Genomic DNA, 15,261 nt, shown 5'->3' on the forward strand with positions numbered 1-15,261 from the left:
CTGCATAGAGAGGCAAATATTATTCAACGCCATTGATCAGAAATTCCCACAATCCCTTTGTATATACATATCATTTGTTTGATACCCGACTCTCATTGACTAAACAAAAAGGAAAACAAACTGTGTATTATTGTTGCTGTCAAAATGCTTGACCCCCACTTTTCTTTTCTTTTCTCTTTTTTCCTTTAGCGATCAATAACACTTAATATTCATGGACTCTGAAATTATTGGCATTTCTCAGAGCCATTGCCAGATGCCTCCGTAGCCGTATATGGGAGGATCAGGAGCAATAAGTACGTCAGCGGCAAATCGTAGATCGAATTTCGTCCAATGAAATTCATTTGCGGATGCTTATCAGAAATAACCCAAACAATTGATATAAAAATAAATGGAAGGTTTTAAAAAATAATTTTCATATGTGATTCTTCTACAATTAGGAATCCAAAATGGATTTAGGAACCGCGACTTTGATGCCCATGGCTGGGAATTTCGGAGGGAACTCGCAAGGTAAGAGATGGCTCCGACTGCAGTATTCTACATTTATAAGAAAAGCAAATTAAGCCAGTAGGCCCTGGTTGGACTAGTTCTTATTTAATTCATCTGGCCGTAATGAAACCCCAGTTTTTCAATTTCAAGTTTATTGGGTATTGTGAACCAAATATGATTAGCGGTAAGCGACACCTTCTTTAATGATGTTAACGCGTCCCAATAATCCGTCAATGTAAATCCCCAGGAAATGTTTTGATTTCCAATTTTTGTGTTTAAATAAATTATTTATCTTTAAATCTACAATAATATGATCCGACGAAATCCCGCCCCGTGTATTTAAACTAAAAATTAAGGGTGACAGCAATAGAACTTTTCCGTAGATATTTTTGAAGCTTTAAAATTGACGATAATTTTTACTATACAAGTAAGGAAAAGAAATATCGAATATGAATTTAGAATCGTGTTAATTAATCTTTACATGGTTCGTGATTCGGAGCCTGTTTCTTCAATTAAATTGAATTGGCTTTAATTTGTTAACCTTTTGATTGCTCTAATATTTAATTATTTTCATTCATCAAATATTTGACGATTAGATGTTTGATAACATTTCATTGAATAGAACTTTACCTATAATAAAGAGGGCACGTGTATTTCAAATTGCTTAAAGAATATCGATAATTAAAATTGAAAAACAACAGCAGAAAATAACCATGATAACATGTGCATTTCGGTATTCTTATGCTATTTAGGTGGCGTCATCAAGAACGAGCTGGGAAATGTCACAGGAAACACTCGTCCTATCCCCCCACAAAGTCCCTCCCGAGACTCAGACAGTGAGGGGGAAGATAGAATGGGGGACTCGGATAAACCCTCCAAACAGAAGAGACACAGGACCAGGTTTACCCCCGCCCAACTCAACGAGCTGGAGAGAAGCTTTGCCAAAACTCACTACCCTGACATTTTCATGAGGGAGGAATTGGCGCTTAGAATCGGCCTGACCGAATCAAGAGTTCAGGTTTGTATTTTTCAGCAACTTAAATTAAGAATCCATAAATGTCTTTGTGTATTTATTCATCTTTTTTCAGGGTTTTGTGTAGTTCTTTTTTTTATTTGAAACTTTATGAAAATGTCTCTGCAAAAATGAAAAATGAAGCATGCAATTGATGCGTATTGCGTAAAAAAAATATTATGTCAAGCAGGAATAAAATCACCAGAGACGATATTTGGGTGATGCTAGAAAATTTATTTGATTTACTCCATTTTTAGATTTTAGTAATAATAATCATAAAACTTTTTTCGACCAGTTAATTTTAATGATTCAGTGGGTAGTATATAGGTCCCTGTAATTAATAGACCTACGATCAAGAGACTATTCATGAATTTATGCTGAAGTTATAAATATACTGACGTATGAATTTGAAAAATGAAATTTCATCTTTTGTTTTTTTACAAATACACAAGTAATCAAACTATGTTAAAAAAGATAAAACACCAAAAAATCACGTGGCTAATTTTCAATCATTGCTAGATAACAGGTGGATATTACTGACAACTATTGAAATCCGTCTTTGTCAAACAAAAATGAATCACATCCATTCGTAAAATATCTTGCTGTTCTTTTACGTTTACTAATGGTCTCACTGTTTAATCTATGATATGTTAATTAAAGCATATAAAAAACTATCGTAGGTAATTTGAGAAGAATACAAACTCCGACAAAAGATATAAGAACAATTTACGAAGCTACCCCGCAGTTTCGCAAATTGCACCCCGCTGTTTCGTATCTTCCATATAAATTAAACACCTGAGATGGGCGCTATTCATGCTTTGACCAGAGTCATCTTTGAACATACTTGTGATTTCTTTGCAAATTCGAGTTTGATAGCAGCATATTATTTTAATAAAGATGTGTGATTTTTGGCATCATAATTTAACCATTTCATCGATTCAGACAATGATTATGTTTACCCTATATAAAATGATAAAATAAGCCAAGAATTACTTGTAGTTGTACATTTGCTGATTTTTTTCCACAACATAAATGAACATTATGAACAGACAACACAATGCACTCCCCGACATTTAGAGAAAGTGAGTAAGAGTTTGTCACACGTTGGCGCGCACCTTACTTTTGACATGTAATGCCACGCGAAAGGTGTATATTTCATGTTGGCTTTCTAACGGTTTCCACACTTGAAACGAAAGAAAAAAATATAAACTGTGAAATTGACATCCTAATTGTTTGTATGTGCCAAATAATATAGACAATTTTGATTTGTTTTACTGAGTTTGGTTTATCGATACTTCATTGTTTAAATGTTATAACAAAAGAATCGCACAATAGTTATTAAAACTTAAAACTTCCTCATCTTTTACGAAATTATTTACACAAAATCATTGTCAAAAATTATTTAAAATCATCCCCCCACCAAAAAAAAAAAAAAAAAAAAAAAATCCCCAAGCTGAGAGAAAATAATACTGTTATTCATGTAATTTATTTAAAAGATTTTGATATCTCGTAGAAGCTCAAGATTTTTTTAAATATTATTTTTCTTTAATTTTCGTGCAGAATTGTTGATTTAATCACTTTAAAAAAGTAAAGCAAAATTATTTTGAATTTAATTTGAATATTTCGTTCTCAAATAAGGAATGGATATCATGGGAAGTTTTTTTTTATTTCAGTATAACAAAAATCTCAATTATGATTAATTGATTTAGTGTTAAAAGACTTCAAAGGAGGATTTTACTTTGAAGTGACCAGAATATTGATGCTTTTTTGCCCGATACACAATTCCATTGTCGGCTTTCAGAAGCATAACAGAAAAAGAGTGCGATTCCATTTTGTAATTCATATGTACATTTAAATGTTGTTTAAATAAAATGACCTGAACGGTCGGTCAAACCAAAGACGAAGTTGATTCAAACTTTAAAAATCGAGACGGTTGACCCCATTTTATTGATACTCTCTTGTACACAAATCCTATTAATAACTTCTTTGATCCTCGCCGATTTACACACATTTATATTCTTCAATTAATTGCTTAAAATAAATAAAACCTGTGAAAAGTAAACAAATTCAATTGCATTCAATCGTCGGCATTTTAACTGCATTGTAGTTCAGAAATAAAGCATGGTAAATAGGAGGTAAATATTGTAGTTAATATACTTCTAGAATTAAAATGACCCCCATTTTAAAATATACATTTACGTGTATAAAATTCGCATAAGAAATTTCGTCTAAGCAAATCCAGTTATTTGTGTGAATTTTTTCATTCAATTTTACAGAAAATATTAAAGAATAATTTTATTTTATTTTTAGTTGTTTGTGCATGGGTTTGGAGACATAAATTGAAAATTGATATACATTGATGAAGCATACGATTTTGATGAATTTTTCTCTCACGCCATTGGAACATTTCAATTAACATACAGATTATCTTCGACCAAAGCCTATCTATGACTGACACATTTATAATTATTTTATTAACTCTACTAAATTGTCAAAGGAATATCATGACACAACGGTATTTCAGCCCTGTCAAAGATGTGCAAATAGAACAATTAGCATTTTCTAACGGCCACCGTGCTTGCGTGTGTCTTGTTATTGGAAAACGGGTCTGCCATGTCATCCTAACGCACGCTCATCTCGCGAGACTTTGGGTCCTGACAGCGATTTCATACTCTCGGAAAAGAACAACTTTTTTTAAAGCTTAAGATCGGAATAGACAGTGGTCACATTTCACAAGTAGGAGTGTTTTCTTCTAACAAGGATAAAAATAGAAAATGCGTGGTGTATCTGACGTTTCCTGGAAATTAAATTATTAACCGTTTAAAATCCGTTCAAAGCAAGGAACTAAATTTTAAAGTACTGTAATAATTGAAAAATTATATATTTTTGAATTAATTTTAATTGTATTTTGTTCACAGAATGCACAGGATTAAACGCAAGACCCACTGCCTTTACATTTCATTCAATAAGTAAATTAGTTAAAAAAGTAATACATATATTTATCGTTTGTAAAAAAAAACTTTAAAAAATTTGAATAGATTCACTGTTTATATATGGCGAGAGACCTAATATATTCATACAGATATTGAGATAAATTTTTGAAATTAAGAAAAATAATTGGAAGTAACAGCTGTTTAGACAATAAATAAATATAATGTAATTAAAAAGAAAAACATGCAATGAGAAAAAAATCCCATAACTTCAGTTTAGATAACTATAATCATTCCAAATGCATCGTGTGGTTTGAAGAGTCTTATATAAAAAAGATGTACATGTACCTTTAAATAAAATTTCTTATGTTTAAATATATACTACATGTAATCTTTATTCAACAAAGTCTTAACTTTTCCATTTTCCCCTCAGCGGTCCAAAAACTATATCGATGTTGAACCGCTGAGGGAAGATATTGCCCCGGGACCCATGCACGAAAAACACCGTGTACATGTAAGACTGTCTTTTACATTTACCTGTAGGATACATGTATGGATCAGCCAAACCTTATCAATGATCGAAACCATGAAAGCCAACTCAGGATATGTTAAAATCAAAATTAAAAGGTATACCATAACAATTATTGACCGCGTTTTTTTTTTAATTTACTGATTGCATGGGAGTAAATGCAAAAGAAGATGGGGGAACAAAGCGGGCAGAATGCCTATAGCGCGTTGGATATTAAGAAATCATATTCAATATGTAAATTGAGTATTTAAATTAACTTCTCATTATTAAAATTTAAGAAATTATGAGAAAAAAAAACTTTTCTGAGAGAAAAATATAAGATGATATTCGTGGGATTCGAACCCCCTAGCAATAAAAATCCTATGTATCATACTGCTTTGAGACTTACCATTATGCTACATGGCTTATGATGATTTTGGGAATTTAAATCAGGTTCGTTATATGACCCTTGACTTAATGGACTTGAAAGATGCGAATGTTTTGTCATAAAAGAGCACTTTTAAGGTATAGTGGGTCTTCGCTTCATGTTTTTGTAAACCAAAAAATGTATATTTTATTGCAAACTTTTAGGATTATCTTTAAAAAAAATGGAGGGAAGACCCACTCATATTGAAAGTTTTTGTTAAAGTATGAGAAAATTATCGTTTTTGTTCTTTTTAGTGTGTGTAATATGCTTTTTCATAGGCAAATATTTTCAGTCTTGGTGAGATTTTTGCAAATTGTAGAGATTTTACATTAAGTATACTTTAATATTAGATAAGATTTCAAATAAAATTTGGATATAATTGAGATTAAATTTTTCACTTCTTATCTCTCGCACTATAGGGACTTTGTCCGCCTTATCCACCCATCTTCTTTAGAACATGACAACAGTTGTCGTGTTCTGGTATTTACTCCTATCCATAAATTAATATTTAGAACACAAAAGTGTTTTCTCGGGCAAAATGCCTTTTGTTTGCCCTTGGAACCTAAATGACCTCGGGCAAACCGTCAGTTTGGTGGTTGGGTCCAACAGAATGCATGTTGCTCTCGAACCCAGTCAATAAATGTTGTGTTCGTCTGAACGACTGTATCTTGAATTATATTATCATAATATTTATATCGTTAACATTTACATTATCATCACAATCTTGTAAAACATGATTGAAAGTTTTGATAAAACATGATTGAAAGTTCAAAACAAACTGATTGTTCTTGACATTAAATTATGTAGAAGTGTTTATTTAATATTAACCATCGTCAGGTGTCCATCATAATTCATTATTACAAATTTTTAAAATTGAATTGAAATAAACAGATGGTATTTAAATTGAATTAGTTGTGCTATCACGAAATGTAAATGTTAATATATTATTATATAAGATTACATTAGATGACAGACATGCATGTACATGTACTCGTAATTAATGAAAAATATGACTAATGTATATTACCTATGTTAGCACTTCTTGAAAGAAAGCAAATAAGAGCTTATAATTTTTTCACTTATCTACGTACATATCATTTAATTGTGCAAATCCTTTCTATTCTGGCTGTCTGCATGAAACAATAAATTGTTGAAATTGACTGTTATTTATAAAACAAAACCTGCACCAGTTTTAGAATTTCACACTTTAATACACAGCATCATTGTATTTGTGTACCCCATTCAATTTAAATACTGTATTTATGTAAGTCAACAACTTTTTCTTGTATTTTCAAATATTTCTTAAAACTTTATTTTAACAGGTTTGGTTTCAAAATCGACGAGCAAAATGGAAGAAAAGAAAGAAGACAACAAATGTGTTCCGAACACCTGGCGCCTTGTTGCCGAACCCTGGAATGTCTCCATTCGGAACAATGAATGACGCTTTCTGCACCTTTCGTCCCACAGATTCGAGATGGTCTTCGATTCCAAGTATGACGTCAACAATGAACGGAAACCCTCTTGCCCTCGCATCCTCCTTGCCTCGACAAACATCCCTGGGTCAGTCTTTTGGGTCCCAGGTCCCGTTCACGGGCCTCCAAGAAGCTTGCTCTACGATTGCAAGCAACATTTCAATGCCAAATAATGGTGCTTCGCTGCACAGCACGTGCTTCGGTGTTCCACCTGTTAGCTGTGCTTCTCCTCTTTCAGCAAGTTCTAATTCTCCGCCGATTTCCCATCCACAAGTGAATTGTGGGATGCAGGAAGTGGAAGATGTTTGGAGGGGCACCAGTATAGCAGAGCTGCGCAGAAAGGCTTTGGCGCATACAGCAACGCTTTCAGGGTACAGGTGAAGACATTTTCCCCAAGTAATACTTTAAATTTGAAATGCAGTGCAGTATCGAGTGAAAGTTTTAAATTAAAACAAATGTACTATTTATTATTTATAATTTAGGACCGTATTTTATTGATTAGAGCTTTATATGTTTAATGTAGGCTAAATGCGACATGGTCTTTAATTGTACAATGTAGAAGACATCCGGGAAAAAAAAACAACAAGCATTTTTTTGTACCTCTCTGACAAAATAGTTTAAATTTATTTAAATGTCAAATAGATCTATTAAGCTGAGTTGTATTCTTAGCAGAAATTTACTTCTACTGGACAAAGGCTTATGTATTTTACTTCCGATGAAAAACACATCACTGAGTTTTCTTGTCAAACAGCTAAAAATTGTACACATATGTTTAGATACACTGTCTCTCTAGGGATATAGCATTGATACTAAATTCAACCTCTTCAGAAGGTTAATGCTTGTTATGATGCAACGAATAGAAATACTAATTACATATTAAGTATACAATTTGGAATTTTTTCTTCTTTTTGTGAACTTAACATAAAATGTTTTATTCGAAATTGTATTATCTATTGCAATATTTTGCTTTTTTATTACCTCGATCCATATGCATCTTCGCCAAGAATACTTAGAATTTCTTTTATTTATTAATGTTTTTCATCTAATATGTTTATAAATTTTAATTTTTTATTTTCTTAAGGTATGAGAAAATATTCTTCAACTGTTTCTTTGTCTTGGTAAGATCAAAAATATTTATCATCATTACAAGCGAATATTATCTTAAGATTTCTAAACTAGTTTCAAAATGTATATAAAAATGTTATACATGTCAAGTGATTTATAATTATTTTACTAAAAATATTAAAGAAATCTTACTCAAACCCAGTTGATAAACCTAAATTCTTTTTGAGAAAACTTGTCAAAGTAATTTAACTTTCAATCGTCGCAAATTCTTGAGGAAAATTACTTGCACACACATGTGTAAGAGGAACGTACAGACAGGCCTTGCAATTGAAGCGCATACAGAACCAGAAACAATGAAATCTAATACCATTTAAACTATAACAGAAGACTTAAAATTGATGATTAAAAAGTTTTTGTTATTAAAAGATCTGTATCTAAACTACTGCAATAATCATAGCTTAAAAATGTATAAATATATATATCTGGTATATATATATACAATGTACACCATCATTTATGTAGTTAAGCAAATCGTTGTGTCATTTTGTAAATTTTGTATTTATCAGGTGACAGTAAATTGATACAAAATTTACATGACATTTCAAAATTTACATAATGGTAGTTGTGTGGAATTGATGGTTTTCTTCATTGAGTATCATGAATCATATTTTCTCTAAGACATTGGGTTGTATATCATTGAGTGTATCAGTGCCATCCTTGTTGTTTATTGGAATTGTTGTTTTCTATGTATCATGATTGTATGTCACAATATTGTATGATAAACTCTATAAGATATAAAAATGAATAAAATAAAAACAATCAAAATGAACTAAGGTCTTGCTTGTGATTTAAGAAATTCTAGCTGTATATGTTATATTTCCTACAATTATTCTAAAATCTTAAAATTAATTTTATGTTCAACCAATATGATTTAATCAAATATAAGCGTTAACTAGAGCAAAGCTCGTTGCAAAGCAACGAGTAGGTCTTCCGTCCTGTTTTGACCGGAAGTGACGTCAACAAAAAGAAAGCAATGAGCTAGGTTGTCTCCAGTGACTTTATAATTTCAATTTTGAGTCAAAACCTTCAAAATAAGCTTTTTTGGCTACTTCTGGTTTGACCAAAAGTGATGTGAATTGACAAAAAATTAAGTTTAATGCCTTCAGTGATATATGTTACCCAAAACCTTGTCAAGAATGACAAAAATATGCACTTTCTGATGACTTTCGGTTTGACCAGAAGCGACGTCACCAGACGCATTTGGACGAATTCAATAGATTAAGCTTGACATTTTGAACAACTTTGCTTCTTTGACGTATTACAAATTCAAATCTTTTTTTCAGATATTAAGGAAAAAATTTTGGTCCCTCTAAGTCCTTAATTATAGGGGCAAGCCCTTTATAGTTGATATCCTTTGGAAGATTGTGATATTCTTCACAACTTTTGTTCTTAATGTCTTTTCAAAATATTAACATGTAAAAAGATATTGCAGAAAAGGTGTGAACATTTTCTAAATCCCCGATGGGATTTTTTACAAGCCATAGCGAGCGCCGACGTGCTGCACTTCCGGAGAAAGAGAGAGGTATGTGTCACATCAGCACATGTAGCTCTATCATCACTGAAAATATTATGTTTCTGTCTAAAAGCAATTTTGAGAAAAATGCTGGTCAATGTGACCCTATGAAAATCACTAAATCACAGAAATCTACACTAAAGAATGCTCTGTGCCAAGTTTAACTTAACTTTGTCCAGTTGTTCTGAGAAGAAAATGAAATTCTGAAGAATTTAAGATAAAGATGATAATGGGTGAATTTTCAAAATTTTACTACAGCTTTAGCTCATATGAGCTAAACTGTAAACAGATTTTGTGCTTTGTTGACTTTGAAATGTGACTGGACATCTCTTTGATCTTGTGTTTGAAATAACATGTCCGTTGTTCTGAATCATGCACATTTGTTAATGCTTTAGTTGTTTATGCCAAGATAGCAATGTTCCTTCAATTATACTGTAAAAATACACATATTAGACCTTATATATTGCCACTGAAGACAGACCTCTATCATCTTTACCATTAGAATTGGTATGTCTTCCCTTGGAAGCGGAAGACCTCAATACAGATGTAAACATGCAAGATCTGACAAATATTTAAAAGAACATTTATTCCAAATTAAACATATTAGATTTTGCAACAAAATCTATTTATCTTGAGAAACTGAAAGCAATTGATATAATCATATTTTTGGATTTATGTCTGTTTCTCAAATCAAAATTTAAATATGATATATTTAAAATCATCTTCTTAAACTGAGACTTGATTCAGTTGATTGTTTCAATTTCATTCTGCTGTTTATTCTTTGTCATCTCCCAAAAGAGGCTCTTCTGGCAAATCATGATTATGCTTGGCATCAAATTTCAGTACTCAGATGACAGTCACACCTATCAAAAGAAATTGATTTTTTTAAAAGTACAACTTATCAGATAAGATAAACCATCAAACTTAGTTATAAGATATTGTTATACCTTTAAAAAATTGTTCCTATAAAAATCTATACAGAAAAAAGTCTAACATTTTTAATGTTTTGCTGAGTGGGCATAAAAAAATCGATGTTGGACCGCTCGGAGAGATGTTGGACTGCTTACGTCACAGAATGGGCGGAGCTTAATCTCATTTTCATTCTTTGGTTTTAAACAATGACAGATCTAATGTTACATTACGGAATATAGTACAAAATACATGTATGTCAAAAAATATATAATAAAATGAAAGGTATAACAAAACATTTATTGACAGAGCTCTCGGGCAAAATGCGTCTGCCTCGGGCAGACAGTTTGGTTCTTTGGTCCAACAAAACGCATGTTGCCCTCGAACTCAGTCAATAAATGTATACTGTCACGTTTCTGCATGTGTATTATTTGTAAAACTACTCTATAATCATTTATAAATTTAGGTTTACAGGCAGTCATTTGAGGATGTAATAAATAACATATTAGTTTTTCATGATTTCAAATAAAGGGTATGTACATAACTTGTTCATGTCAAAATTTATTAGGAATGGTAATGGTTAACAGTTTTTAACCGACTAATCAGTCAGAAAGATGGTATCTGGTTATGATTTTTTATGTGTCAGGATAAGGCCATTCATAAAGGTGTTACAGCACATTAGGAACAATGCACTAAATGAAGTGACAAAACAGCATCGCATAAGAAACAATGAGCTAGCGCAAAGTAACAATGCTGCTCTAGCTCATTTAAAACACCATGCTACTAAGTTTATGACAGCATGCTAATTGTTTAAGACACTTACATGCTAGCGTGAAGTAAAAATGTGCTATCACGCTTATGAGAATGGGCTAGTGTGCTTATGACAACACGGTGACAATGTACTTAGTGCGTTTGTAACAAAGTTTCAGCAGGCTGTTTACACTACGCCGTCAAGCTTACACATAAGGCTAAAATAAAATATACTCTTGTTTCCTGTCCCCTGACCAAAAAAATTAGGGTCGGTAGGTAGGGAAAAAATTTTATTTTGAGAAAAAATTTTATTTTCAAAATTTAATGAATGCAGAACATATAGCATGTAATAACTGTAATAACAAGAAAATGATATGTTAACAGTTTCAAAGCAAGTTTGTTAATCAAGATTTATAAAGTAAAGGTAACCTGTACACTTGTGATGTATTAATTCTGTAAATATCATTGGTCAACTTCAGTATTTTAGAAAAATAGTTATCCAAAAAATGAAAATGTAATAAAAACTTTTAGGGTCGGAGGGTAAAATGTAGGGTAGGTCGGGTGACAGGAAACAGGAGTATTTTTTTATTTTGGCCTAATAGATTGTGTAAAGTTGTATTAGGCCATTCCAAGTTTTTTCTCTGTTTAGCGTCCACCCATCTTTCAAAAACCTACCAATCTATTCGCAAAAAAAACAACAACACAGAAGCCAAAACATAAAACACAGGATTAAAATGATTTTCAATGATTTGATCTAACTAAACTACTTTAATAGAAGAAATGTCTATTCTTAAGCAAAAACAAGGGAATAAATGCTTACAATACACCAAATATAACTTACTGTACAGAATTTTTTGGAGAAATTGACAAATTCAACAATTTTGCCTAAATTAATCAATTTCAGGACTCCTGATGGTGTGTGTTTTTTCTAACATGGGGTGTCAAAAACCAAGGCGCACACGGACGCTAAACATAGAAAAAACTTGGAATGGCCTTAGCATGGCAGCATGTTGAGCATCAGCACAACTGCATGTTGTTCTAAGTTGCCTTAGCCTAACAGTGTTGAGAACACTGTGTTAGCACATTGTTCCTAACACACACTTTAACAAATTGCCTTATCAGGACACCATTTAGTTTTCCATATATATTTTAAAAAGACTGGGAATAAAATTCAGTTTTCGATAAGCTTCTTTTCATTATAAGTGTTTGCCTAAGCGTTTTTTACTATATAACCCAAATACATCATTGTCTGTTATGGTAGCCTAGTGGTAGGGCAATCGCTATGTATAATCATGAAGCTGGGCTTGATTTTAATTCACTGCATCAAACCTAAGACAAAAACATGTACGCAGTTATGTTCCCTTATAACCATGCACCCAACATTTGTAGTGAATTAGACCCTAAAAACCTCACATTAGATGTTAGGATAATGACCCTGAGTTCCAAGTAAAGGTCCATATTGAAGCTATTCACCAGTATATATTAAATGAGTGAATGAGTGAGATTCTCATGATAACATTATCAATCAAAGTATCAATAAGAAGCTGATACTTACTGCTAAATGCTAGAGACAGGTTACTCCAAAGAGACTGTATAAACCGAGATTCTGTGTCACAGTAGGTGTGGGTGTTGGCACGAAAATGATCCCTTACTTCTCAAAGGCAATAAGTGCTGAGTACAAGTCTATATTTGCAGCTTACTATCCCAAGTGGTGGCATCATAAAATGACTGAAAAATTTTCAATAGACTAATTAACAAACAAACCATTTCTGCAGCCTTATCACAAAAAAAGCAAACTCTACTATTACATTTTTTTTTTTTTACAAATTTCTTTTGCAATTTAACTAAGAAACATACATATGACATAATAAAATATTGATTTAATTAACTGAGCAATATTATATTGTGTGCAATTTTTTTGTCAATAAATTATACTAAATTTTTTTCTGCAGTAACTTTGGACCCACAGTGCTTTGCTTCTTTGAGCTACATTCAAGCTTGAAAGTGGTATTGTAGGCCAAACTTACACTACCACATCATGTGACTTTAGAGTCTAGTGCCCTGTTCAGACGGAGAGTTTAATTCGCAGTAAATTATTGCGAAGTAAACTAAATTAAATGCAAATCAAACTAATGCGAATCAAACTGTGTTCACATGACAGCTAATTATAATGCAAAGTAACCAAATCGAATAAAAATTTTACTTTGACAGTCATGCAGGCTTCAGTTAGGCTTTTATGACATCATTTACAAATCATGTCACCTTAGGCATAAACAGATGTATTTGTCAATGACATAATGTCACAGTGTCTGTTTTCACATTTTAGTGATTAACACTATATTTTCCTTAGTTTTTCACTCAAAAATAGCACAAGTACTTAAAGCTGACCACCAACATGTAGCATTTGACTTAATTTTGCCATTTCACATGCCTCAAAATTTAATTGGAATTAGCTTACCTTAGTCATGTTAGTGTTCACAAGGAGCTAATGCAAAGTAATTTAATGCGCAGTAAATTAATTCGAATTAAAATAATTTGAATTGAACTCAGTCCATGTGAACATGCATCGATGCACCAAATGTCTAGTGCGGTTTGACAACCCTGATCTAAATTAAAAGTGAATAAGTATCTGCCCTTACCATGCTTATCGTACCCTAACATCACACCCGTCAACATATTATTAGTTGAAAAACATTTTGTTTTGAACATGTTGAAAGCAAGTATTGTTGAAATTACATGCTCACACATATTTAAATAAAATTTAAAGCTGTGGGGATTTTAAAAGGCCAACTGAGAGCGTCTGAACTGTAAAACAGTTAGGCTAATACATCGCTGTGTCTGTGTATTTCTAAAAATATCGACAGCCGATAAATGCTCTAAGCTGCCATAGTAATATAATGTAAATTTTAGGTAAACAAAAATCTTACCTTCGAATTCATTCCCATGGTCCACGCCAATCATAAATTAAAATGTAACCGTCAGCTCTTTAATCATTCGATACAATTATCACTGGGGAATCCGAAACAGAGTCAAGAGTGTTCATCCTTGTTTATTATTGTGACAGTCGGAATTTCCTCGTAAACAATTCACACAAGAATATATAAATCGGATAATTTTGCTTAGAATAATACTCCAGAGGATTGATAAAGTACTTTGAGCTGCAGATAAAATGTCCGTGCATGTTTACATACGGCTTGTATGGTGAGAAAATCCTCAACTTCACTTTGTAAACATGATCAACATGTGTCCGATTTGCCGATTTCGATTTGACAAACTGAAACCCGGATGTACTAAAGACCTGAAATTACCCGATGTTTTTATTTTAAATTAAATGATAATATTGAGTACTTAAAATGTCTTATTTTAAAGACCTTTGACTATGATGCATTATGTTATACAAGAATTCATTTGTTTGGAATATTACTGACAGTTTTTAATCAGGTCAAATCAGGATATTTTAGCATATCAAGTCTTTAGTACTTCCCGTTTCCCACAATGCCGCGCGTTGTTTACACCTATACAAATGCAGAAAAATTCACCTTTTGTTGTGTACATACATCACATTTTAAATTACTTGCATAAAAAGAAAACAGAGAAACACCGAATCAACACTATATCTTACTGATGCATCAACTAAAACCAGGGACCTATGTTAGTATATAGGTCCCTGCTAAAACTGTGCGTTAGTGGCACAGTAAAGGCTTGGCTGGCTACAGTAGCTAGACAACTTGTCCATGTAAGGTTTCCCACATATTTGTTTTATAAAAAACAAATATAGTTTGGAGTTTGTTATACCAAATGACAGGGTTTTTCATCAATTCGAAATGATTTCAGATAAAATTTTTCATAGTATAACTGTTACCATTAAAAATTCATATTTTTAGCTCTCAGAAAAAAAAGAAGTTTATGATCTTTTTACCCCTGGCCTAATTATAGGGGCCAGCCCCTTTTCCTTAATCTTATATGAAAGCTCTCATAATTACGCACAACTTTTGTTGTATATTTCTCGTCAAACTATTCTCGGTGCAAAAGTAATTACGCGTTTTGACCGGAAGTGACGTCATTTGACGACTTTTGACAATTCCGGCATTATTTCCGGCTGACATCACAGTCAGCAAGTCAGAAAAAA

General features: G+C 32.2%; 1 protein-coding gene and 1 long non-coding RNA gene across 2 annotated transcripts; one reads left to right on the forward strand and one right to left on the reverse strand.

Moving 5' to 3' along the window:
• Nucleotides 1-446: 446 nt before the first annotated feature.
• LOC134270762 (homeobox protein orthopedia-like) lies at nucleotides 447-8,729 on the forward strand. Its single transcript, XM_062753004.1, has 3 exons — nucleotides 447-507; nucleotides 1,239-1,504; nucleotides 6,686-8,729. The coding sequence occupies exons 1-3, from the start codon at nucleotides 447-449 to the stop codon at nucleotides 7,214-7,216; spliced, it is 858 nt and encodes a 285-aa protein (XP_062608988.1). The 3' UTR covers nucleotides 7,217-8,729.
• A 1,389-nt stretch (nucleotides 8,730-10,118) lies between these two features.
• On the reverse strand, nucleotides 10,119-14,392 carry LOC134270752 (uncharacterized). Its single transcript, XR_009992880.1, has 3 exons — nucleotides 14,060-14,392; nucleotides 12,688-12,860; nucleotides 10,119-10,336 (listed from the first exon to the last, which is right to left on the reverse strand). It is a non-coding gene; the product is annotated as an uncharacterized LOC134270752 (long non-coding RNA).
• Nucleotides 14,393-15,261: the final 869 nt, after the last annotated feature.

This window comes from Saccostrea cucullata, unplaced genomic scaffold (assembly GCF_032062105.1).
Source record: "Saccostrea cucullata isolate Sc308-1 unplaced genomic scaffold, CSIRO_AGI_Scuc_v1 ctg298, whole genome shotgun sequence".
Classification (NCBI taxonomy): Eukaryota; Metazoa; Mollusca; class Bivalvia; order Ostreida; family Ostreidae; genus Saccostrea; species Saccostrea cuccullata.

Excerpts from the sequence above, each read along its gene's own strand:
- LOC134270762 (XM_062753004.1), top strand. The coding sequence starts at position 447 with ATGGATTTAGGAACCGCGACTTTGATGCCCATGGCTGGGAATTTCGGA. Across the intron at positions 508-1,238 it reads TTTCGGAGGGAACTCGCAAG|GTGGCGTCATCAAGAACGAG; the intron begins GTAAGAGATGGC and ends TATGCTATTTAG. Across the intron at positions 1,505-6,685 it reads TGACCGAATCAAGAGTTCAG|GTTTGGTTTCAAAATCGACG; the intron begins GTTTGTATTTTT and ends TTATTTTAACAG.